This window comes from Chiloscyllium punctatum, chromosome 2, assembly GCF_047496795.1.
Source record: "Chiloscyllium punctatum isolate Juve2018m chromosome 2, sChiPun1.3, whole genome shotgun sequence".
NCBI classification, from domain to species: Eukaryota; Metazoa; Chordata; class Chondrichthyes; order Orectolobiformes; family Hemiscylliidae; genus Chiloscyllium; species Chiloscyllium punctatum.
In genome coordinates, this window is record NC_092740.1 from 106,795,411 (window position 1) to 106,821,615 (window position 26,205).

At 41.6% G+C, this 26,205-nt stretch overlaps 1 protein-coding gene across 23 annotated transcripts in view; it reads left to right on the top strand.

The window, feature by feature from the left end:
- The window catches only part of LOC140487612 (multiple PDZ domain protein), a 359,969-nt gene that overhangs the window by 49,455 nt on the left and 284,309 nt on the right, over nt 1-26,205 (top strand). For 21 of the 23 annotated variants that reach the window (XM_072586923.1, XM_072586922.1, XM_072586963.1 and 18 more), the window contains 2 exons: nt 9,887-10,053; nt 22,345-22,500. In XM_072586923.1, coding sequence (XP_072443024.1) covers nt 9,887-10,053; nt 22,345-22,500 — 323 coding nt within the window. The remainder of the gene's footprint in view (nt 1-9,886; nt 10,054-22,344; nt 22,501-26,205) is intronic. The other 2 variants (XM_072586977.1, XM_072586979.1) reach the window with 1 other exon arrangement.

Below are 26,205 nucleotides of genomic sequence, written 5' to 3' on the forward strand. Positions count from 1 at the left end.
TACTGTTTGTTACTGAAGACCAATGCAATGTAACTGCAAATGAGAAGGCAGAACCAGTGTTAGAAAAGATAAAAATAGAGGAGACACAACCAAGTTATTGGTACTCCTTTTAAAGTATGACAGCTACCTAGTTTTAGGTACACGCATTGGGAAGGAAAGTTGACATTCTGAAGTCTACGGCTTCATGGATGGAATAATCCAGAGGATTGAAGTATTGACAATGTTATTTCCTTTCCATTGAAGTGAGTGGCAAGATTCAAAGGGATAGCCAAGGACACCCATATGGGGACCCAGATGTGCCTGTATCTTTGATAGGATACGTAGAACACACCATCTTCTGCAGATATACTGGCCACAGCACTCCCCCACCTTTCCCTGCAATACATTGACTATCTGTCCTACGTTATGGTCCCATGAAGGAGTTGAACAGTTCATCAACTTCACTAACACCTTCCACCTTGATCTCACGTTCACCCGGATGATTTCTAATACTTACCTCCCCTTCCTGGACTCTTCTGGTGACTGACTCAACACGGACATCTATTTCAAACCCACCGACTCCCACAGCTACCTGGACTACACCATCTCCCACCGCTTCCTGTAAAAAATGTGACCACTAGTCCAAATTGCCTCTGCCATATCTGCTCTGAGGAGGAGCAATTCTACTTTAAGACATCCCAGATGGGCTCCTATTTCAAGGACTTCAATTTCCCCTCCCACGTGATCAACAATGGGAGCACATTTCGTCAGCTTAGTCGTAGATGTACAGCATGTACAGATCCTTTGATTCAACTCATCCATGCCGACCAGATATCTCAACCTAATCTAGTTCCACTTGCTAGCACCTGGCTCATATCCCTCCAAATCCTTTGTATTCGTATACCCATCCAGATGCCTTTTAAATGTTGTAATTGTACTAGCCTCCACCACTCCCTCTGCCAGCTCGTTCCATACACGCACCACCCTCTGTGTGAAAAGATTGCCCCTTTAGGTCTCTCATATCTTTCCCTTCTCACTTTAAACCTATGCCCTCTCGTTCTGGAACTCACCCATCCCCACGTCAAGACATTGTCCATTTACCCTGTCCATCCACTTCATGATTTTATAAACCTCTATAAGGTCACCCCTCAGCCTCTTGCTCCAGGGAAAAAATCCCAGCCTATTCAATCTCCCTATAGTTCAAAACCTCCAACCCTGGCAAGATCCTTAAATCTTTTCTGAACCTTTCAAGCTTCACAGCATCCTTCTGAAAGGAATGAGACCAGAATTGCACACAATGTTCCAAATGGGGTCTAACCAATGTCCTGTACAGCCGTAACATGACCTCCCAACTCCTGTACTCCATACTCTGACCAATAAAGGAAAGCATACCAAATGCTGTCTTCACTATCCTATCTACCTGCGACTCTACTTTCAAGGAGCTATGAACCTGCACTTCAAGGTCTCTTTGTTCAGCAGCACTCCCCAGGACCTTACCATTAAATGTACAAGTCCTGCTAAGATTTGCTTTCCCAAAATGCAACCCCTTGCATTTATCTAAATTAAACTCCATCTGCCACTCTTCAGCCCTTTGGCCCATTTGATCAAGATCCTAATATAATCTGAGGTAACCTTCTTTGCTGTCCACTACACCTCCGATTTTGGTATCACCTACAAACGTACTAACAATAGCTCCTATGTTCACATCCAGATCATTTATATAAATTACAAAGTATTGGACCCAGCACTGATTCTTGTGGCAATCCACTGGCCACAGGCCTCCTGTCTGAAAAACAACCCTCCACCACCATCCTCTGTCTTCTACCTTTGAGCCAGTTCTGTATCCAAATAACTAGTTCTCCCTGTATTCCATGAGACCTAACCAGCCTCCAATGGGGAACCTTGTCGATTACCTCACTGAAGTCCATATAGATCATGTCCGCCACTCTGCCCTCATCGATCCTCTATGTTTCTTCAAAAAACTCAGTCAGATTTGTGAGACATAATTTCCCACACACACAGCCAATTTGACTATCCCTAATCAGTCTATGCCTTGCCAAATTCATGTAAATCCTGTGCCTCAGGATTCCCTCCAACAACTTGCTCACCAGTCTATACTTCCCTGGCTTGTCCTTACCATCTTCCTTAATCGTGGTACCATATTAACCGACTTCCAGTCTTCTGGCAGCTCACCTGTGACTATCGATGATACAAATATCTCAGCAAGGGGCACAGCAATCACTCCCCTAGCTTCCCACTGAGTTCTAGGGGTACACCTGATCCACTTCTGAGAATTTATCCACTTTATGCATTTCAAGACTTCCTCCTGTGTAATATAGACATTTTTCAAGATGTCACCATCTATTTCCCGACATTCTATATCTTCCATGACCTTCTCCACAATAAACACTGATGCAAAATACTCGTTTAGTATCTTTCCACCATCTCCTGCGGCTCCACACACACTGCCTTGCTGATGTTTGAGGGGCCCTATTCTCTCCCTAGTTACCCTTTTGTCCTTAGTGTATTTGTAAAACACTTTGGATTCTCCTTAACACTATTTATCAAAGCTATCTAATATCCCCTTTTTGTCTTCCTGATATCCTCCTCAAGTATACTCCTATTGCCTTTATATTCTTCTAAGGATTCACTCGATATATCTTGTGATATATATATCAGACATGCTTGCTTATTTTTCTTAACTAAAACCTCATTTTCTCTAGTCATCCCAGCATTCCCTACACCTACCAGTCTTTCCTTTCACCCTAACAGAAATATTCTGTCTCTGGACTCTCGTTATCTCATTTCTGAGGGGAGAATAGAGAAAGTTAGGCAGGAATTAACAAAGGTGGTCTTCAAGAGTGGTAATATCTGGATTACTCCCAGTGCTACGAGTGAGTGAGGGTAAGAATAGGAGGATAGAGCAGATGAATGCATGGCTGAGGAGCTGGTGTATGGGAGGAAGATTCACATTTTTGGATCATCTGGGGCAGAAGTGACCCTGTACAAGAAGGACAGATTGCACCTGAATTGGAAGGGGGACTAAGATACTGGCAGGGAGATTTGCTAGAGATGCTCAAGGAGGATTAAAACTAGTAAGGTTGGCTGGGGGGGTGGTGGGGTGGGGGTAGGTAGGGGTGAAGAGGAAGGGAACCAATCTGAGGCTGGTACAGTTGAGAAAAGAAGCAAGACAAATAGGGACAAAGCATAGACGTTATCTCATTTCTGAAGGCTTCCCATTTTCCAGCCGTGAACATCTGCCCCCAATCAGGTTTTGAAAGTTCTTGCTGAATACCATCAAAATTAGCTTCCTTCAATTTAGAACTTCCAACTTTTAGATCTGGTCTATCCTTTTCTATCACTATTTTAAAACTAATAGAATTATGGTCACTGGCCCTAAAGTGCTCCCCCACTGACACCTCAGTCACCTGCCCTGCCTTATTTCGCACGAGTCGGTTAAGTTTTGTAACTTCTCAAGTAGGTACATCCACATACTGAATCAGAAAAGTTTCTTATACACACTAAACAAATTCCTTTCCATCTAAACCCTTAACACTATGGCATTCCTGGACTATGTTTGGAAAGTTAAAATCCCCTACTATAACCACCCTATTATTCTGACAGATAACTGATATCTCCTTACAAATTTGTTTCTCAATTTCCCGCTGACTATTATGGGGTCAATAATACGATCCCAATAAGGTGATCGCCCCTTTCTTCTCGTTCCGCCCAATAACTTCCCTAGGGGTATTTCTGGGAGTACCCTCCCGAAGTACAGTTGTAACGTTATCCTTTATCAAAAATACCACACCCTCTTCCTTCTTGCCCCTTTTATCCTTCCTGTAGCATTTGTGTCCTGGAACATTAAGCTGCCAGTCCTGTTCGTCCTTGAGCCATGTTTCTGAAATGGCTATGATATCACAGTCCCATGTTCCTAACCCTGCCTTGAGTTCATCTGCCTTCCCTGTTAGGCTGCTTGCATTGAAATAAATGCAGTTTAATTTATCAGTTCTACCTCGTCTGTGCTTTGTCCCTGAGTATTTGTCTAGCTTTTTTTCTCAACCGTACTAGTCTCCGATTGATCTCTTTCCTCACTATCTCCCCTCTTGATCTTCACCCCCCCCAGCACCAGCATCACCAACCTTAACTAGTTTTAATCCTTCTGAGCACCTCGAGCAAATCTCCCTGCCAGTATATTAGTCCCCGTCCAATTCAGGTGCATTCTGTCCTTCTTGTACAGGGTCACTTCTGCCCCAGAAGAGATTCCAATGATCCAAAAATTTGATTCCTCCTCCCATACACCAATTCCTCAGCCACGCATTCTTCTGCTCTATCCTCCTAATCTTACCCTTACTAGGTCGTAATACTGGGAATAATCCAGATATTACTACTCTCGAAGACCACCTTTTTAAATTCCTGCCTAACTTTCTGTATTCTCCCTTCAGAATTTCATCCTTTTCCCTTCCTATGCCATTGGTTCCAAAGTGTACAATGACCTCCTGTTGGTCTGTCTCCCCTTTGAGAACATTCTGCATCCTCTTAGACATCCTTGATCCTTGCACTGTGGAGGCAACACACAATTCTGATATTTCACTGCTGGCCACAGAAACTTCTATCTGTACGTCTGATTAGAATCCCCTAACACAATCGATCACTTGAAACCTGACATCCCCCCTCATTAAGTTAGAGCCTGTCTTGGCACAGAAACTTGGCTGTTCATGCTACATTGCCCTGAGAATCTGTAACTCCCTACATTTTCCAAAACAGCATACTTGTTTGAAATGGAGATAGCCACAGAAGACTCCTTACCTTTCCTGGACTTAACCCATCTAGGTGATTATATCTGCGGCTTTTCTTCCCTCCTAAAACTGCCATCCATCACATCCCCTTGTTTTTGTAAATTCCTCATTGGCTCTAACTGTCGCTCCAACCCATCCATTAGATTTGATAAGTTGTGCAGTCACCGGTATTCATTGCAGATATATTCCTCGGTAACACCAACTCTCCCTAAACTCCCACATTGGACAAGAAGAGTATATTGAATTGTATTGAAGGCCTTTTTTCTTTTGCTTCTTCCAATCTACAGACCCAGAAAATAGCAGCGTTGTGTACCTCTATAAAACACTGCTCCAGGCTAACTTAACACTTATTACTTCAGAGACGTATTTCAATAAAACATAATCAATAAAGAACCCATTCTACTCACTGTTGAACATTTACAGCAAGGCCATACTATTGACTTATCTGCTTCTGTGTTGTGACTTCTTCCCAAAAGGTTCCTCCACAATCAAATGGTCTTTAATGGAGTGATAATTTCCTGCACCTCTGACCTTTTACCCCACCCCTCCAATCCCTGGTCCACACCTTCCACCCCAATAATCTCCAGATACAGTGCATTATCTTCTACCACCTACAATCAGACCCCACCACTAGAGGTATATTTCTCTCCCCACCCTACCTACATTGCTTAGACCATTCCCTTCGTGACACCCTCATCAACTCCATGTGCCCACGCCAACCTACCCTCCACACCTGGCAGCTTCCCTTGCCGTCACAAGAGATGTAAAACCTGTGCCCATACCTCACCTCTGTCCAAGTACCCAAAGGGTCTTTTTACATCTGGCATAGATTTTCCTGCACCCACAAACACCTTGTCTACTATGTCCGTTGTTTTTGATGTGGCCTTGTCTATGCTGGGGAGACAGGGTGCTAACTCGCAGAACGTTTCAGGGAGCGTCTTTGGGAGACATGCATGAAACAACCCCACTGCCCTGTGACAAACTACTTCAGCTCCCCCTCCCACTCTCCAAGGGCATACAAGTCCTAGACTGCCTCCACTGCCAAATCTAAGACACCCGCCAACTGGAGGAAGAATGCCTCATCTTCTGCCTTGGGACCCTCCAACCACCTGGCATCAAAATTGACTTCATCAGTTTTTTTATCCCTATCCATCCCAGAGACAACCCTTCAACTCAGCGCTGCCATCTTGAACTGTCCGTCTTCCTTCTCACCTATCCACTCCACTCTCCCCCTGACCTATCACTATGACTCCGCCACCTGCATCTACCTATTGCCTTCTTTCCAGTTACCCCCCCCCCCCCCCCCAACCAATCTCCAAACCCGCAATCCCTGATAAAGGGCTTATGCCCGAAATGTCAATTTCGCCTGCTCCTTGGATGCTGTCTGACCTTCTGTGCTTTTCACGTGCCACACTTTTTGACTCTGAACTCCAGCATCTGCAGTACTCACTTACTCTTAATGTTATTTCCTGGCAAAACAAGGGAGAGCAATAAACCAAGCTACTATAGCATTAATGTTGATCAGTAACTTTGAGAGACAATAATTCAAGTCAGAATGCCTTGGCACTTGGGTTAATAAAGTCAACAGATTTTTTTGCTTGCAAATTGCTTGACGAGTTTGACTGAAGTTAATGGAAAGATGAACATGTTATAGGATTTAAAAAGGTGTTGAATAAAGTATTATAATAACTGAATTGTTAGCAAAATTGAAGTCAATTGGCTTAAAGGGTTAGTGACCATACGGATAGAAAACTCTTTTTAAGGGTAAAGCAGCAAGTAGTAGTCAATGTCAGTGTCTGCTTTTCAGACTGGAGGGTGTTTCTCTGGGGTTTGGAAATGTGATACATGACGTGCAATAACATAATTCAGGAAGATGTAAACTGGTGAAATGGGCAGGCACATTACAGATGAAATTTGTGCTGTGAAATTGAAGTGTGTTGTAGTACACAATGAGGAGTGCAAATATGAACTAAATGGTATAAATGTGAATGGAGTAGAGAGACCCAAAAATCTGCTGGTCTTTGAAGGTGGCAAGAGTATGTAATTAATACAGGTGGGATTCTTGGCTTTATCAGAAGAATAGAAGGCCAGAAGTTCTAGTAAAACTTAAAGGACTGATTAGGTTGAACTACTGTGCTCAAATGTGGCAGACTTTAGGATCTGTTGGGCCTTTGACAAGACTACAGGATAGCATTACTGGTGGGGGGAATAGTCTGAATTATGTGGAAAAAGCAGGAGTTATGCTCCATCGAGAAAATTTAAACAAGAAGCTTGTAACCAGTATCACATTGATTCAGGCATAACAATATTATGATTCTTTTATGAATGTGTATTTTTTAAAAGCCATAGTTTAAAGAATTTCAGTGGCTCCTGAGGACCACCATATATTTTTGCAGTTTGAATCATCTTATCTCTTGAGAGAAAGTAAGGATGGCAGATGCTGGAGATCAGAGTTGAAGAATGTGGTGTTGCAAACGCACAGCTGGTCAGGCAGCATCCGTGGAGCAGGAGAGTTGACATTTCGAGCATAAGCTTTTCTTCAGCGATTCGATAGAGACATACAAGATGATCAGAGGATTCAATAGGGTAGACTGTGAAAGTCTTTTTCCTAGGATGATGTGTTCTATGTTCTATATGTTCTATCAGGGATGTGGGTCAGGCCGAAGCAGGCTGAGAGATAAATGGGAAGGGGTTGGGCTGGAAGGTAGCTGGGAATGCGATAGGTAGATGAAGGTGGGGGTCGATGGTGATAGGGTGAAGCAAATAGGTGAGAAGGACAGGTAGGACAGTTCAAGAGGGTGGTGAGGAGTGGAAGGTTGGATCTGAGATAAGGTGGGGGGAGGGGAGTTGAGGAGACTGGTGAAATCAGTATTGATCCCATGTGGTTGGAGGGTCCCAAGGTGGAAGATGAGGCGTTCTTCCTGCAGACATCGGGTGGCTAGAATCTGGCAGTGGAGGAGGCCCAGGGCTTGCATGAACTTGGCGGAGGGGAGTTGACGTGGTTGGCCACAGGGCAGTGGGGTTGTTTAGTATGTGTATACCAGAGATATTCTCTGAAGTGTTCCGTAAGTTGGCGTCCTGTCTCCCCAATGGCTCTGATGTATCACCATCACCCCTCACCCTCATTTACCTATTGCATTCCCAGCTATCTTCCAGCCTCACCCCTTCCCACTTATCTTCCCGCCTCAGGCGACTGACTGTGTAGAGTTTGCACATTCTCCCTGTGTCTGCGTGGGTTTCCTCCGGGTGCTCCGGTTTCCTCCCACAGTCCAAAGATGTGCAGGTCAGGTGAATTGGCCATGCTAAATTGCCCGTAGTGTTAGATAAGGGGTAGATGTAGGGGTATGGGTGGGTTGCGCTTCGGTGAGGCGGTGTGGACTTGTTGGGCCGAAGGGCCTGTTTCCACACTGTAAGTAATCTAATCTAATCTCAGTTTGCTTGGGTTTCTTCCACATTCCTGTTGAAGAACGTATGCTTGAAATGTCAACTCTCCTGCTCCTCGGATGGTGCCCAACTGGCTGTGTTTTTCTAGCGCCACAATTTTTCTTATCTCTTGAGAGCTCAAAGATACTCTTGAAACTCTTTATTTTGGATATTGGATAGACTAGGCCTCTTGTCACTTGGAGTAAAGTGTAGATGCATATTCTCAATAAAATGGGTGCGAGAAGAATTCAAACTGATTTTTGTACGATTACAATGTTTGAACAATGACTCAGCAATGTCCCCTGCTAAAATATATTAGCAGAAATTCAAGCTGACTGCCAATCCCAGAAATCCTTCAGAGAAACTTTAAAGTAAGACGATCACTGCTGCAGTCCACTAAGCAACCAGTGTGCCAAACTACAATTTCTTGAACGAGAACTACTAACCTGTTCCAGCTTCAAGTTAATCTAAGAATTCTAGTTTTGGGCAGGTCAGCTTCAAGAACCATCACCAGTACTGGGCAATGGTTTTTGCAATTTCAAGATCTTTATTCAAGACAAAATATCGACTGAACTCAAACGTGAGGCCTACACTAAAATGGAGTTAAATTCAGTTTTCACAATTATTGTTGTATCTTCATCTAAGAGGAGAACGTGAGGACTGCAGATGCTAGAGATCAAAGTCGTGAGTGTATTGCTGGAAAAGCACAGCAGGTCAGGCAGCATCTGAGGAGCAGGAGAATCAATGTTTCGGACATAAGCCCTTCGTCAGGAAGCCATTCATCTTCCTGATGAAAGACTTATGCCCGAAACATTGATTCTCCTGCTCCTCAGATGTTGCCTGACCTGCTGTGCTTTTTCAGCACCACACTGTCATACGTTCTGAGTCAAGTGAGTGACATGCCAGGGTTTTGTTAACCTTTTTGGCAAGCATGAGAAAGATGACAAACCTCCATTTGAAGTACACAAACTTCTTCGGTTATAAAGGGCAAATAAATGGAAATGTCAAAAAAATGTCTGATAGAATTATTCAAAATCACAACCTGTTTTAAAAGAATAGTTTGGGTGAAACATTTTAATGGCAGGAGAGCTAGTAACCACTGTAACACAGATTTATGCTGATAGGCAAAACAAAACAGATGTGATGTAAAGTAGCTGACTATTTTTCTACTGCATTTGTTGTGATCTCGATGGATTTCCTTCATAGGTGATAACAAATTCAATAGTAATATTTGTTAAATTCATGGAGGGAAATGACTTTATGGGGGAGGGCAGGCAATTGGGAACAATTTGATAATTGTTCTTAAAAGTATGACAGATGTGATAGCATAATAGTCTCCTGTACTGTGTCATTGTATTACTTGATCATCTCAGTCACTTATTCGATAAATAACATTCCATACAGTTAAAGTTCCACATTTGCTTACCAAATATAGAAAGCTCCATTTTTAAATGTGGTTTTCTCATGTTTGCCCTTGTCACCAGCGGTGATTTCATTGCGCCAGCTCATTTTGTTAAAATTAATTGTGAAATATATTAAAAAAACACTAAAATCTATGTTTAATTTGAAGCATTCATTCCGTTTTGACTGTGTACCATGTAGCCACGTATTGCAAATACTTAGCATTGCATGCTATATCTTAGTATTATTTTGACACTGTCACTTGAATTAATTTTTATTTGTAGATACCCAGCGAGCTTTGCTGGCTGTGGAACGGTTACAGGCAAAGCTACGAGAAAAAGGAGATACGGCAAATGAGGAGAGACTGAGTTTATTGAGGTCTGTGCTACAGAGCCCACTTTTCAACCAAATCCTGAACCTGCAGAGCTCTGTTCAACATTTGAAAGATCAGGTAAAAGACAGTGTAGTATAAAAAACAAGTTAAAAGTGGTTTATTTTCAGTACTGAGTGCATTACTGGTGTTTCAACTGTCACTGATAATTCTAATCTAAAATACACAAACCAAGATTAACAATTTAATGCATTGATTGCCTGCCTTGAATTGAATATTTGCTGAAATACGGCTCAAATAGAAACAAGTGAGCAATACTTTGAAAAGTAAGCATAGAAAAGAATCAAGGAATCCCCATAGTGTGAAAACAGGCTTTTAAGCCCAACAAGTCCACGCCGAACCTCTGACGAGCATCCCACAGAGATTGATCCCCTTGCCCTATCCCTGCATTTCCTGAGACTAATGCAGATAACTTGCACATCCCTTAAGAATTAGATTAGATTACTTACAGTGTGGAAACAGGCCCTTCGGCCTAACAAGTCCACACCGCCCCACCGAAGCGCAACCCACCCATACCCCTACGTCTACCCCTTACCTACACTATGGACAATTTAGGATGGCCAATTCACCTGACCTGCACATTTTTGGACTGTGGGAGGAAACCGGAGCACCCGGAGGAAACCCACGCAGACACGGGGAGAACGTGCAAACTCCACACAGTCAGTCGCCTGAGGCGGGAATTGAACCCGGGTCTCTGGCGCTGTGAGGCAGCAGTGCTTGCCACCGTGCCGCCCAAACATTGTAGACAATTTAATGTGGCCAATCCACCTAACTTGCACATCTTTGGACTGTGGGAGGAAACCGGAGCACCTGGCGGAAACCCATGCAGACACTGGAGAACGTGCAGACTCCACACAGATGGTTGCCTGAGGTTGGAATTGAACTCTGATCCTTGTGCTGCGAGGCAGCAGCATTAACTACTGAGTCACTGTGCCACAAAATAGTTCTAAAGGGACAGAATATATCAATGTCATTTGGTGACCATCATCTGACCTCAAGATTCCATAGCAAAGCTGAACAAAATAAACTACTTGAATTTAAAAGAGCAACTTGCATTCATGTGAGTTCCACTGGTTTAGGCAATTCCAATAGATGGTTTGGCTGACAAAGTATGTATGAAGTTGCAGCTGTGATGTAGAAAATTTATTCATTGTTTTGTTGTGTTCCACAGATGATTAGATTTGGGAAAGAGTAAAGGAAAATTAACATCTAATGGGGTTGTTGAAAAAAGAGTGATAGATGAGGGAGAGAGGCAGTGCAGCTTAAACTTTTGAGTTTGAAGTTTTGAAATAAAAATCAGAAGCATTGTGGGGAGAGAGAAGTGGCAAAATTGATTTCAAAGTACTGAAACCATTGATGTATGGTTTAGTGGTAATGGAAGTGATACTAGAATAGTGATATTTCAACAAAAACATAGAGCAGCACAGTACAAGGCCATCGGCCCTCGGTCTTGTGCGAACCTGTTACCCTACTCTCAGATCAAACTAACCGATGTACCCTATGTTTTGCAATCATCCATGTGCCTATGCAAGAGTCACTTAAATGTTCATAATGTATCTGACTCTACTACCACTGCTGGCAGTGCATTATAAACACCCACCACTCTGTGTAACAAACCTACCTCTGACATCTCCCCAAAACCTTTCTCCAATCACCCTAAAATTATGCCCCCTTGTGATAGCCATTTACACTTTGGGAAAAAGTCTCTGGCTATCTATCTATGCCTGTAAACATCTTGGATATCTCTGTCAAGTCATCTCTCACCCTTCTTCGCTCCAGTGAGAAAAGTCCTAGCTTCCTCAGTGTTTTTTCATAAGACATGCCCTCCAATCCAAGCAGCATCCTAGTAAATCTCTTCTGCATCCTCTCTCATGTTTCCACATCCTCCTTATTCTGAGGCGGCCAGAATGGAACACAATATCCCAAATAAACCAGAGCTCCATGGAGCTGCAGCATAACCTCTCAGATCTTCAACTCAATCCACCTGCTAATGAAAGCCAACACAACTATATAGCTTCTGAACAACCCTATCAACTTGGTTGGCAACTTTGAGGGATCTATGGACGTGGATCTCAAGATCCCTCTGTTCCACCATGTTGCCAAGAATCCTGCATGAATCCCTGTAATCTGCATTGAAATTTAACCTCCCAAAATGAATTTCACTTTTCCAGCTTGAACTCCACCTGCCACTTCTTAGCCCAGCTCTGCATCCTGTCACTGTCCCGTTGCAACCTACAACAGCCTTCCACACTACCTACCGCTCCACCAACCTTTGTGTCATCGGCAAACCTACTGACCCACTTTTCTACTTCCTCATTCAAGTCATATATAAAAATCACAAAGATCCCTGCGGAACACCCTGGTCACAGAGCTCCAGGCGAATACCGTCTATCTACTACTACCACCCTCTGTCGTCTATGGCCCAGTCAGTCCTGTATCCAGACAGCCAAATTTCCCTCTATCCCATGCCTCCTTACTTTCTGAATGAGCATACCATGGGGAACCTTATCAAATGCCTTACTAAAATCCATGTACACCACATCCACTACTCTACCTACATCAATATACTTTGTCACATCTTCAAAGAATTCAGTAAGGCTTGTGAGGCATGATCTGCCCCTCAAAAAGCCATGCTAACTATCTCTAGTCAAGCTATGCTTTTGCAACTAATCATGAATATGACCTCAGAACCCTCTCCAATAATTTGCCCACCACCAATGTAAGACCGACTGGTCTGTAATTCCCAGGGTCTTCCCTATTCCCTTTCTGGTCAGGAATATAGTTTACCATGATCCAATCATCTGGTAGTACTCAAGTGTACAGTGAGTACGCAAAAATCATCACCGAAGGCGCATGGGTGTGCGCCTTCTATTGAAACCATGGGTGTGTCACATCTGGCCCGAGGCCTTGTCTATCATCAAGTATTTGAACTAATAACATTAGTTGACATTGTGCAATATCCCACAGTGCATAACTGCTGCTGTTTTGTAGCTACCCCTGGAGAGATACAGAGATCTCTCTGTAGAGATCATTCGCCTCTCTACAGGATGAGAGAGATCATCTGCCATGGTATGCCATGCTTGTCGTCTATATTCCAAACATATGAATTTAGAGAAATATGCCATTTGGTAAGATCTCGGCTGATATGTTTATGTTTTGATTTCCATTATTCGACAGACATGATATCTCTTTATTCAACTGACTAACAAGAATCTGTCCCATTTCATCTTAAAAATGTTCAGTGAGCCTGGCCCGCCTCCAGTGATTTGAGTGGTGGCGTTCCAAAATCTTTCAACCCTCAAATTTTTCCTCATTTGGCCCTGATAGGAGATCCTTAATTTTAAACAGTGCTTCCTATTTTTGGCCTCCTCCATAAGAGGAAGCATCTTTTTCCATGTATACTTTGTCAAGACCATTTAAGCCTCTTAAATCCTTCAAGTCACTCTTTGTAAATCACAAGGAAGGCAAGCTGATCCTTCCTTATAAGATACTTGCTTGTTCCAGTATCTGTATCATAAACCTTCTCTGACCTGTGTGCGGTGCATTTGCGTTATCCTAAAAGGAGACTAAAACTATACATAATATTGCAAATGTCCTATAAAACTGAATCTAAATTCTTTATTTTTATTCTACTAAACATGAGGTGACTGACTGGAATTTGCACTGTCTTCTTGTGCCTGCACAGGTTTCTGCCAGGTTTCCTCCCACAGTCCAAGGATGTGCAGGCTAGGTGGATTAGCCATCAGTTTATTTGAACAAAAACAAAAGTTATGGAGATAGGATGGAAGGCAGGGTCTGGGTTGGTTGCTGTTCATGGGTCAGTGCAGATTTGGGCTGAATGACCTTTTTATGCACTGTAGGAATTCTATAACTCTAACCCGTTGACAACCATTCATGGTCCCCGTTAAGAGCTGTTGATTTCCCCACACTGTCCCTCACAAGCTCTCTTCTCAAGGATCACTGGAACCAAAATGTTAATTCTGCTTTCTGTCCATAGATGCTGCCAGACTTGCTGAGTTTTTCCAGAAAGTTCTTTGTTTGAAGCAAATTTTTATGTTCAGTTTCTCTTGTATAAAATTAGTAGTCTGAATTACTTGCATACTAACTTAGAAACTCTTGCACCTGAACATCTAGCTCTCTCTGCACCTCTAAATTCTGCTGCTGTTCCCATTTAAGTAATACATTTTTACATACTTCTGCCAAAATGAACAACTTCACATTTTCCAACATGATATTCCATCTTCTAGATGTTTGACAACTTTCTCAATTTATATCAGTTTGCATCCTCATGTCTTCACAATACAATTCCTAATGTATCTTTGTCATTTACATATAGTTACCATGCCTTTGTTCTTGTCTTAGTGATTTCGGTACGTGGTTAAAAAAAACCCTGTAGAGACTCCTGTGGGACTCTACTCCTTGCATTCTGCCATTCAAAGACACATTTATACAGACTATTTTCTGCTAGCCAGCTAATCTTTTTACTATGCTAATATTATATCCTCTGTTAATAAGCTCCTGTTTTGTCCAATAATCTTTGTACCACATTGTCAAATGCCTTCTGGGAATCCAAGTACAGTACATCTTTTTTGCATCCGTTGATGGGATGTGGGCATTACTGGCTGGCAAACATTTATTGCAGGCCCTAGTTTCCCCTGAAGGTGGTGAGATGCCTCTTTGAAGCCTGCAGTCCAAGTGGTGTGGGTTGATCCACAATGCCCTTGGGGAGGGAATTCCAGGTTTTGACCCAGCAATGGCAAAGGAATGGCAATATATTTCCATGTCAGGGTGATGAGTAGCTTAGAGGGGGCATTGCAGGTCGTGGGATTCCCATGTGTCTTTCCAGACAGAAGTGACCATGTGTTTGAAAAGTGCTATGGTAGGATGATTCTTGAATTTCTGTAGCATTTGGAGATGTTACACAAGACTGTACTAAATATCAGTGGTGTCGGGAGTGGAGGCATGTGGATTTGGTGCAAATCAAGTGGGCTGCTTTCTCCTGGACAGCGCTGAGCTTTGAATGTTATTAGAGCTGCACCTGTTTCAGGCAAGTGGTGAAATATTTTATCACACTCCTGACTTGTGTCTTCTCTGTGGTGGCTAGGCATTAAGAGGTGAATTACTCACCAGAGTATTCCTAGCTTCTGACCTGCTCTTTTAGCCATTGTTTGTGATGAAGTGCTTGCCAGTCATTCCTGATGAAGGGCTTATGCCCAAAACATCGATTCTCCTGCTCCTTAGATGTTGCCTGATCTGCTGTGCTTTTCTAGCACCACCCTCTCAACATTGTTTGTGATGAATCCGTTTGAGTTTCTGGTTAGTCCTGACCACTTGGATGCTAGTGGGGGAGTAAGTGGTGGTAACACTATTGAATGTCAATGGGTAGTGGTTAGATTGTCTCTTGGTGATGCTAATAGCTTGACATTTGTGTGGCGTGAATGTTTTTTGCCATTTGTAAGCCCAAGCCTGAATTTGTCCGAATCCTGCCATTTGGCCATGCTTCAGCATCTGAGGAGTTGCAATTGTTGCTGAACAATCTGCAATCATTGGCGCATATCCCTGTTTCTGACCTTTTTGATGGAGGGAAGGTCATTGAAGCAGCTGAAGATGTTCGGCCTAGGAAACTACCCTGAGGAACTCCTGAGATGACTGACCTCCAACAGCCAGGTATGACTTCAGCCATTGGAGATTTTGCTCTCAATGCATGCTAATTCCAATTTTGTTAGGGTTTCTAATGCCACACTTCATCTCCTACAGCCTTAATGTCAAGTATTGTCAACTCTCTCCTCACCTCCAGAGTTCACCTGTTTTATCCATGTTGAACCAAGGTGTTATGGACTAGACGAGACCCCTCAAAATTATGTAGTGTATGTAATTTCCATCATTTTAAGTTAAACAGTGATTTACAATGAAATAAGGACAGTTATTTAAAGTGAACTGGATGTATGGATTAGGAGGGATGACAGTAGCAAGTCATGGCAGACAGTTAAGGAAGTAGTTTAAGACTCTCAGCAGCAATATATGCTAGTAAGGAGTAAGATGGCAGCATCTGTGGTGACAAAGCAAGTGCAGGGATTCTTCCTCAGAACTGGCTAACTGAGCAATGTATGAACATAAATTTGGAAAAAAAAGCTTACAAGGTGGTCAAAGTCAGTGTCTGAAAGCTAGGATAACTTCTGAATCCAGGAAAGGAGGATTTAAAAAAAACGAACTGAGTAGGTTAGTGAGGAATATACAAACTGACAAGAACTCCTTTTAAATATATAAAAAGGAATTAAGATCAAAGAGAACATTAGAAACTTAATGTGGGAAGACAATTATGGGAACAAAGAATTGGCAGAGGCATTCAACAGATATTTTGCATCAGTCTTAATGGTGGAAAGTGCTTCAAGCGTCCCAAAATACTCAACAAGGGAGAAGAATTGAGTGCCACCACTTTTCCTCGAACACCGGTGAGGTCCCGGAGGACTGGAGAATTGCTAATGTTATCCTCTTGTTTAAGAAGGGTAGCAGGGATAATCCAGGTAATTATAGACCAGTGAGTCTGACGCCAGTGGTTGGGAAGCTGCTGGTGAAGATACTGAGGGATAGGATCTATTGCCATTTGGAAGAAAATGAGCTTATCAGTGATAGGCAACATGGTTTTGTGCAGGGAAGGTCACGTCTTACCAACTTAATAGGATTCTTTGAGGAAGTGACAAGGTTGATTGAAAAAAGGGCTGTAGGTGTCAAATACATAGACTTCACTAAGGCATTTGATAAGGTCCCCCATGGTAAGCTGATGGAAAAAGTGAAGTTGCATGGGGTGCAGAGGGTACTAACGAGATGGATAGAGAACTGGCTGGGCAACAGAAGACAGTCATAGTGGAAGGGAGTTTCTCAAATGGAGAGCTGTGATCAGTGGTGTTCCACAGGGATCGGTGCTGGGGCCACTGTGTTATGCATAAATGATCTGGAGGAAGGTATAGGTGGTCTGATTAGCAAATATGCAGATGACACAAAGATTGGTGGAGTAGCAGATAGTGAAGGGAACTGTCAGAGAATGCAGCAGAATATAGATAGATTGGAGAGTTGGATGGAGAAATGGCAGATGCAGTTCAATCTGGGCAAATGCGAGATAATGCATTTTGGAAGATGCAATTAAAGAGGAATTGAGTGCCACCACTTTTCCCCCATGGAAAAGCCCTGGGGGAAATTGATGTACAGAGAGATCTGTGTGTTCAGGTCCATTGTTCCCTGAATGTGGCAATGCAGGTCGATAGTGGTCAAGAAGGCATGTGGCATGCTTTCCTTCATCGAATGTGGTATTGAGTACAAGATTGGGCAAATCATGTTGCAGTTATATAGAACTTTGGTTTGGCCACATTTTGGAATACTACATACTGTTTTAGTCGCCACATTACCAAAAGGATGTGGATACTTTGGAAAGAGTGCAGAGAATGTTCACCAGGATGTTGCCTGGTATGGAGGGCACTAGCTATGAAGGGAGGTTGAGTAGATTAGAATTATTTTCATAAGAAAGACAGAGGTTGAGCTGGACCTGATTGAGGTCTACAAAATCATGAGATGTTTAGCAAGAAGCTTTTCCCAGAGTAGGGAATTTAATCATGAGTTTGTGAGAGGGAAAGGTTTAAGGGAGATATGCGTGGAGGTTCTTTACACAGAGGGTGGTGGGTTCCTGGAACGTGTTGCCAGTGGAGGTGGTAGAGGAGGGTGCAGTAGCGTCATTTAAGATGTATCTGGACAGATACATGAATCGACAGGGAGTAGAGGGATACGGATCTTTCGAAAATAGGCAACTGGTTGAGATAGAGAATCTGGATCGGCGCAGGCTTGGAGGGCTGAAGAGCCTATTCCTGTCCTGTAATTTTCTTTGTTCTTGTTTTATCACTATGAATAGAGAAGTAGTGTTAAACCTAATGGGGTTAAAAGGATGTACATCCTCTTGCCATTGATGGTTTACAAAGGATCCTCAAAGAAGTAGCTACAGAGATAGTGGATTCATTGGTTGTAATTTTCCAAAAATCGTTGGATTCTGGAGAAGTAAGAGGATTGGAAAACAGCTATTGTGACACTCCTATTTGATAAGGAGAAATGCAAAATGTCAGAAGCCAATTAGTCTAATATATATTCAAAAAACCGTGTAATCAGTTATTAAGGAAGTAATAGCAGCTCGGATGGAAACCATAATCTAATCAGTCAACGTGGCTTTATGAAAGAGAATTAATGTCTGACTAATTTGAGTTGTTCAAGGAAATCTTGACAAGAATGAGTAGAGTGAAGCCATTAGCTGTGATGTATTTGGTCTTCCAGAAAGTTTGACTTTACAAAAGGTTAGGTCATAAGATAAAGCGCATGGTATTGGAAGTAATATATTGGTGAGTAGAGAAACGGACAGTAAACATGAATGGGGATAAAGGATTAATTTTCAGGTTTGCAGACTGTAATCAATGGGGTTTTATCGGGTTCATTTTTGGAACTGCAATTATTCTAAATATATATTAATGACTTGGAGGAAGGAAGCTCGCCAAGTTTGCAGATGACACAAAATAGAGTTTTATTCTTAGTTGATAGAACCTTTCTAGAATCTAGTGAATTTTTGAAAATTAATACCAATGCATTCGATGCCTTTATTGACCACTTTTATTTGATAGACCTAGGTAGATCCAGGATCTACCTAGGTAGTCCCTGGATCTGGATCCACGGACTTATAACTCTCAACACTGTTTCTCTATTGTACTTTGACTGAGTTCCTTTCTCCCTTCCACCTCTGGATTTTATAGCTATTACTTGAATGTTCTTTGCATCCTCTGCAGTTAAGACAAGCCAATTATTTGTTAACTTCATCCGCTATTTCCTTGCTGTTCAATATTAACTCTGCATTCCAGCTCACCAGAGGACCAACATTCACTTTACTGTACTTTTTTTCACATTTCTACCTGGTTTTCTTGTGTTCTCATTTCTTGCTCCTGATTTCATTTGTTATTCTCTACTTTTTTTTCTACTAATCACCTAAGCAGTCAAGTACACAATTTGTGCCTTTTCCTTTAGTTTGTTGTTTCTTGTACTATCTTAATCACCATGATGGGTCTTTCCCCAGAATTGTTATTTATAGTAGGAATATACTTCTGAAATATCTCTTTGTAATGTCTCAGTCAATTTATCCTATATTCTTGATTCCCAATTCACTCTAGGTGATTCAGTTTGCATGCCGATGTGGGTTCCCTATTTAAAATGCTAATTTTTGATCTAATCTTCTCCCTTTCAAAAGATAACAATATATGTAATGGCTACTGCTCCCTGGAGACCGTTTCCTTTGAGGTCAGTCATTTATTCTGTCACATTGCATAATGCCAGGTCTAATATGACCTGCCATCTGCTACTTTAAGAAACCATCTCAAAAGCATTCTAAGAACTCCTCATCCAGGCTACAACCACCTTTTTAATGCAGTTGAAAATTGTGCATGATTATTGCTATTCCTTTTTCATAAGAACTAAATATTTCTTCCTTAATACTTTTTGTATTTTGTATACTGTTGGGAAGCCTGTAGATCATTGTCTTTTCCCTATATTCCACATTTTCACTCAAACCTCTTAATCTTGATGTCAAGAACTGAGGTAATCTCTGATTACTTCATGTTGCCATCTTTGATTTAAGAGTGAATGCCTTTGCCTTTAACTCTGTTCCTATTCTTGAGGTTGTATACCCTTCAGTATTCAGGATCCACTTTTTATCATGCAACCACTTCTCTCATGGCTATCAGATCATACTTATTTAATTCAATCGGCACAGTCAATTTGTCTACTTTGCTACGAATGCTTTGCACATTTAGATATGGAGTCTTTAGATTTGTTGTTACTATCTTTATAAATCTAGTTTTGACTGTTGGGTTTATTCTGTCCCTTCCTGCCACTTTGAGCCTCATTGCACATGTTAGTATTTTATTCTCTTTCCTTAGCTCTACTCCTTAATTTCCTACATCTTCTCAAGCTTGATCTTTTACCCACACGTCCACCCCCACCCCCACCCCAACCCCCACTTTTTGATTTTATAGCTTTCTCTATTTTCCTGGTTTTATAGTTTGCTGCAACACTAGTCCTTGCACTTTGAGTGCAAGACTGTCCCAGTGGTGCTGCTCATCATCCAGAAACCACTTGTCCCACACAGTGTTTGAGCATGTATTCAGTGTATGTGCTAATCTTATGTGCTGTCTGTCATTTGACATGTTATTTAATTACTGTTAAATTATTCAGATAAGCACCCATTTAATCACTTTCTCTGCCTTTTGTATCGCTGAAAGGTCATGGCATGTTTGTCTATGGCCACATGTAAACATTTACGCAACTAGAACTTCTCCACAAGAAGAAACAAAATTCTACCTCTATTTTTCTCTATGCCATCCCAATTGATTTTTAGTTGCATTTTTCAAACTACTAAATGCTTATTTTTCCTAACTTTTTGTATTGTGTTGAAAAAGTTGCATTCCATTTTGCAGGAAATGTAAATAATACCTGGTAACAAATCAGATTTGTTCCAATTTTTTCAGTTAGGTTTCTAACTCCTCCAGGTATAACCTTTTTTCCTATGCTGCTATGTGAACTATGACAACTGGCTGCTCCTCATCCCACTCTCTTTGACAGGTGTTTTGAGTCTTGATACTGCGTAGGCCACAAAGTGTTTGAATTATACTCTTAGTTGCACAGAACAGTGGCTATCTCTAAATAGTCCCCTACTATAAACACTACATCAGATGCAATTGACTGAAGGGATTTTGTTCTGTGTTCTGTTTTGGGTCCAGTGATTCTAGGTCCTCTGAGGAAGGATTACCGGACCTGAACAGTTAACTGATTTATCTTCAGATGCTGTGTGATCAACTGAGCTTTTCCAGCAACTGCTGCTTTAATAGTCAAGTTCTGGTCTTCTAAGTGACTATTCACGTAGGTTTTAAGGAGTGTCTTAAGGAAAGAAAGGGAGGTAGAGAGGCATTGAAGTTTAGAGGGAATCTGAAGAAACTAGTGGTGGAAGGATTGGCCATCTGTGGTTTAAGTGATTTTAAAATTGGACATGTTGAAGAGGACAGTTGGAAGATTGCAGGTATTCTATGGGTCTGGAAGAGATTGCATGAAGGTGTGCCCTTGTGTTTTTGGTGATTTTGATGAAGGGCAGTCTATTGACAAGAAATGTCCTGTGATAAATCCATATGAGACTTCAGAAGGAATAGATTATGGGAAGTAATGCCATTCCACGTGATTCTCTGGCTGCAGTTAGCTAAGTTGTAGCTTTGCATAGTATTAATTTTCACTGTGGTTCCAGGTATTATTTACATTTTCTGCAAAATGGAATGCAACTTTTTCAACACAATAAAAAAAGTTGGGAAAAATAAGCATTTAGTAGTTTGAAAAATGCAACTAAAAATCAATTGGGATGGCATAGAGAAAAATAGAGGTAGAATTTTGTTTCTTCTTGTGGAGAAGTTCTAGTTGCGTAAATGTTTACATGTGGCCATAGAGAAACATGCCATGACCTTTCAGCGATACAAAAGGCAGAGAAAGTGATTAAATGGGTGCTTATCTGAATCATTTAACAGTAATTAAATAACAATCACAGAACTAACAAACTGTATCCCAACAAAAGTGGCCGCTTTAATGTAGAGGGAAAAATAAGGGGAAGAATTTAGAGAAGTGAAATACAATGTATGATGCACAATGGATTTTTTTCGAAATCTATTAGTGCCATATGTAAGATGTTTTGTTTCGTCCCAATCTCTAAACTATATTTCTCTTCATGGTTAATATTTAGCGGTCAGTGTATTTTACTTTAAACCATTCCTTGCTGTTTCACAGCAGCCTGTCTAGATGAAATAAACAATCATTAGAATGGTAGAATCTGTATTGTGTTAAAGCAGCCCAGAAAGTTTGGTCTAATGAGAAGAATCTAGTGGAATAAGCAAAATGTAGTTTATTGCAACCATTTCCAGATTAAAAAGCAGTCTCTACGTTACAATTAAAAAGTGTTGGGAGAACTTAGCCTTATCTGTTTCTCCTAAAATCTTACTTTACTCTCCTACCAAGTCCTTGTGACATCAGTATAGTGATGTTAATATGGTTTATTACACCCAATCAATTCACAACCCTTTTAGATCCGCATGTCATTCCCCAAGCATTCTTCTGATCACTGTTATTGTTGTATATTTTGTTATGGCTATGTCTGCTCATGTGAGCACTGTATTTACTGCTTCAGTTTGTGCATACACATTTAAGATAAGGCTGAAGTATTTGTAACATTCTTCTGCCAGAAGCGCCAAATGGATGATGCATCTTGACCTCCTACTCTTGTCCCTTATATCACAGATACCAGTCTTCAGTCAACCGGATTCACTCCATATGATATCAGAAACAAATGGAAGCAGTAGCAAAGGAGATACAGCACAGGCTATAGACCCTGACAATGTTCTGCCAGTAGTACTGAAGAAAGCAAAATCAGAAATTACTGCTGAATCTCAGCAGGTCTGGTAATATCTGTGGGAAGAAAGCAGAGTTAATGTTTTGATTCCAGTGATTCTTCAATAGAACTGATACTGAACACTTGTGCTTCAGTACATGCCACTTCTCAAGCCAACCTGTTCCAATTCAGCCACAATATTGACACCTATCAAACAATGTAGAATTTCCTGGCTATCTTCTGTACATGCGAAGTAGGAAAAGCTCTAACCTGGTTGAGAAGTGACAGGTGGTGTTTAATTTAGATAAATGTGAGGTGTTGCATTTTGGAAATCACCAAAGGACTTATACACTTAATGGTAAGGTCCTAGGGAGTGTTGCTGAACAAAGCAACCTTGGAGCGCAGGTTCATACTCCTTTAAAGTAGAATTGCAGGTAGATAGGATAGTGAAGATAATGTTTGGTATGCTTTCCTTTTTATTAGTCAGAACATTGAGTATTGGAGTTGGGAGGACATGGTGCGGCTGTACAGGACGTTGGTTAGGCCACTTATGGAATATTGCATGCAGTTCTGGGCTCCGATGTTGTGATACTTGAAAGGGTTCAGAAAAGATTTACAAGGATGTTGCCAGATTGGAGGATTTCAGCTATAGGGAGAGGCTGACTAGGCTGGGGCTGTTTTCCCTGGAGTGTTGAAGGCTGAGGAGTGACCTTATTAGAGGTTTATAAAATCATGAGGAGCATGGATAGGATGAATGGACAAAGTATTTTCCCTGGGATGGGGGAGTCGAGAACTAGAGGGCATAGGTTTAGGGTGAGAGGGAAAAGATATAAAAGAGACCTAAGGGGCAATATTTTAACGCAGAGAGTGGTGTGTGTATGGAATGAGCTGCCAGATAAAGTGGTGGAGGCTGGTACAAATACAATAATTGTACAATTGCAACATCTGGATGAGTTTATTTATAGGAAGGGTTTAGAGGGCTATGGGCCAAGTGATGGCAAATAGGACTAGATTAGATTGGAATATCTGGTCGGCATGGATGAGTTGGACCGAAGGGTCTGTTTCGGTGCTGTGTATTTCTATGACTCTATAACTCTAAAAGTCTGCACCGACACTCCGAAGAGCATCCCACACAGACCATTTAACCCTGCATTTTTCATGGCTAATCCACCTAACCTGCACATCCCTGGACAATTAACACAGGGATGTAATCTAGAGATCTTTGGACTTAGCAGTTTTATAATGTGATAACAGCTGGATTGCTAAAGCCAGATTCTTAGACAAAAATAAGCAGCTGTCTTAAATGAGTTGAAGGGGTTGAAATTGTTCCTGTCCCATCAACTCATTATTGTAGAGTTGTTAGGTTGGAGATTGGAGCCAACAGTATTTTTATTGTTGCATTTTTATTCAGAAATAAGTAAAACTGCTATGGAGAGATTGGGGAGTTCAGAGCTAGAGGGCATAGGTTTAGGGTGAGAGGGGAAAGATATAAAAGAGACCTAAGGGGTAACTTTTTCACGCAGAGGGTGGTACGTGTATGGAATGAGCTGCCAGAGGATGTGGTGGAGGCTGGTACAATTGCAACATTTAAGAGGCATTTGGATGGGTATATGAATAGGAAGGGTTTGGAGGGATATGGGCCGGGTGCTGGCAGGTGGGACTAGATTGGGTTGGAATATCTGGTTGGCGTGGACAGGTTGGACCGAAGGGTCTTTTTCCATGCTGTACATCTCTATGGCTCTAGATGCATCACATTTATCAGTTTCAACAAGTCTCAGCAGTTTTATGATTTCAACCCTTTTTTCACATGACAGAAAATAATACCACATTGAAGCAGAGCATCTACTGTGAACTTAGAATACTTAAATAAACCCCTTGCTCATCTACAGAATAGAATAACTTGTCCCAACCTGTGTCTTGAATGCTGTTATCATCTTCAGCATCACATCATCCTCACCATTCCACAAATCAACTTTTGTGCCATTTATTTCTTGAATGTTTTGAGAAGAATCTCTCACTCGTTTTTATACTAATAATACTCTGCTAACTCATTCATGCCAGATTCCTTATGTTGGAATGTGTATACTGCCTTCCTTGGTGAATATCTTCTCTGATCCATCCAGTCATTCCATTTTCCTTATCTTTGAAGATCTTCTTTAGGCAAACATCCAATGGATGGACAAGCATGTTTAGAATATCAGAAAGCATTGCACTGTCACTATTGTGATCTAATGAAAAGCACTTTCTTTACAAAATCCTCCTAGTATGGCTGCTCAAGGTTTTTTAATCATATTTTCAAACCATCTTCATCTATGTGAATAGCAACTTAGGATATTTTCCATTGAATACCTCATTTGGCTCAGGTATGCATGGTAGCACAGTGGTGAATCTACTTCTCATGGCAAGTTGTCTTTAAGACTGTGTTTTCTCTTCGTTGCTCAGTGTTTGACTTAATATATCAAAATTGATGAGTCTTACTATGATCCCAATATAGACTAATGTCACTGAGTCACAGTCAGAATCATAGAGTATAGAAAAGGCCCTTTACCCCATTGAGTCTGTACTGACAATATCTAGTACTAAAGGTGCTCTAATCCTAACTTTCTGCACTTGCCCCATATCCTTAAATGTTATGATGTTTCATGTGTTCATCCAAATATTTTCTTAAATGTTGTAACGTTTCAGCCTCCACTATCTTCCCAAGTAGGCATTCCAGATTCCTACCACCCTGTTGATTTTTTTCCTTCAAATCCCCTCTGAATTTCCTATCCCTTACCCTAAAACTATGCCCCCTTAATCAAGGTGAACAGCTGCTCTCTACCCACTCTGTCCATACCATTTGATGTTATACAAATATGTTCCTCTCTGACCCCCCCCCCCCCCCCCCCCCCAATCTTGCTTTCTCTGCTCTAAATGAAATAATCTAAGCCTTCTAGTCTGTTATAGATGAAATGCTTCATCCCAGGCAGCATACTGGTGAACTTCCTCTATTTTCCCCTCTCTAGTGCTAACACATCCTATAGTGAGGTGACCAGATCTGCACAAAATAATCCAGCTGTGGTCTAGCCTTTGTACAACTTCAACATTGCCTCCTGACTCTTAAAATCTATGCCATTACTGAAGAAAGCAAGTGGCCCAAATGCTGTCTTCACTATTTGTGTTCTCTTCTGATTTCAGAAGTCTGTGAATAATTGCTACAAGCTCCTCCTGTTCCTCTGAGCTACATAGTATCCTGTCATTCATTAACTACTTCCTTATCTTGTACCTTCTTCCAAATGCATCACCTTATACTAATCAGGGCTAAATACCAACTGTCACTGTTCTGCCTATCTGACCAATCCATCTATAATTTTGTTTGGGGAAAATTTGGTCATCATAGATGAGTTGAACTGCAGGGTCCATCTCTGTGCTCTGTACCTTTGAAAGAACTCGACAGAGGCTGGTATCCCATCACCAAGTAACCCTTTATTATGTGCACAGTGTGTGACACAGACCCTGCCAGCTCAGTGAACAGAACCCCTGACATTCCTGTTTCTGTGAGCCAGGGCTCCCTGATTGGAGAGGTTAACCTTGTCCATTCAGGGAACTTCTATTTTGAGGTCCACCTGATGTTGCAATTACTCCAGACCCACAGTAATGTGATTGATTCTCAATTGCCCTCTGAAATGCCTAGCAAGCCATTCAATTGTACCAATCATTACAAAATCTCAAAGAAATGAAATCAGGTGAATCACCTGGTATCGACCGAGGCACCAGCAAAGACACTGGCA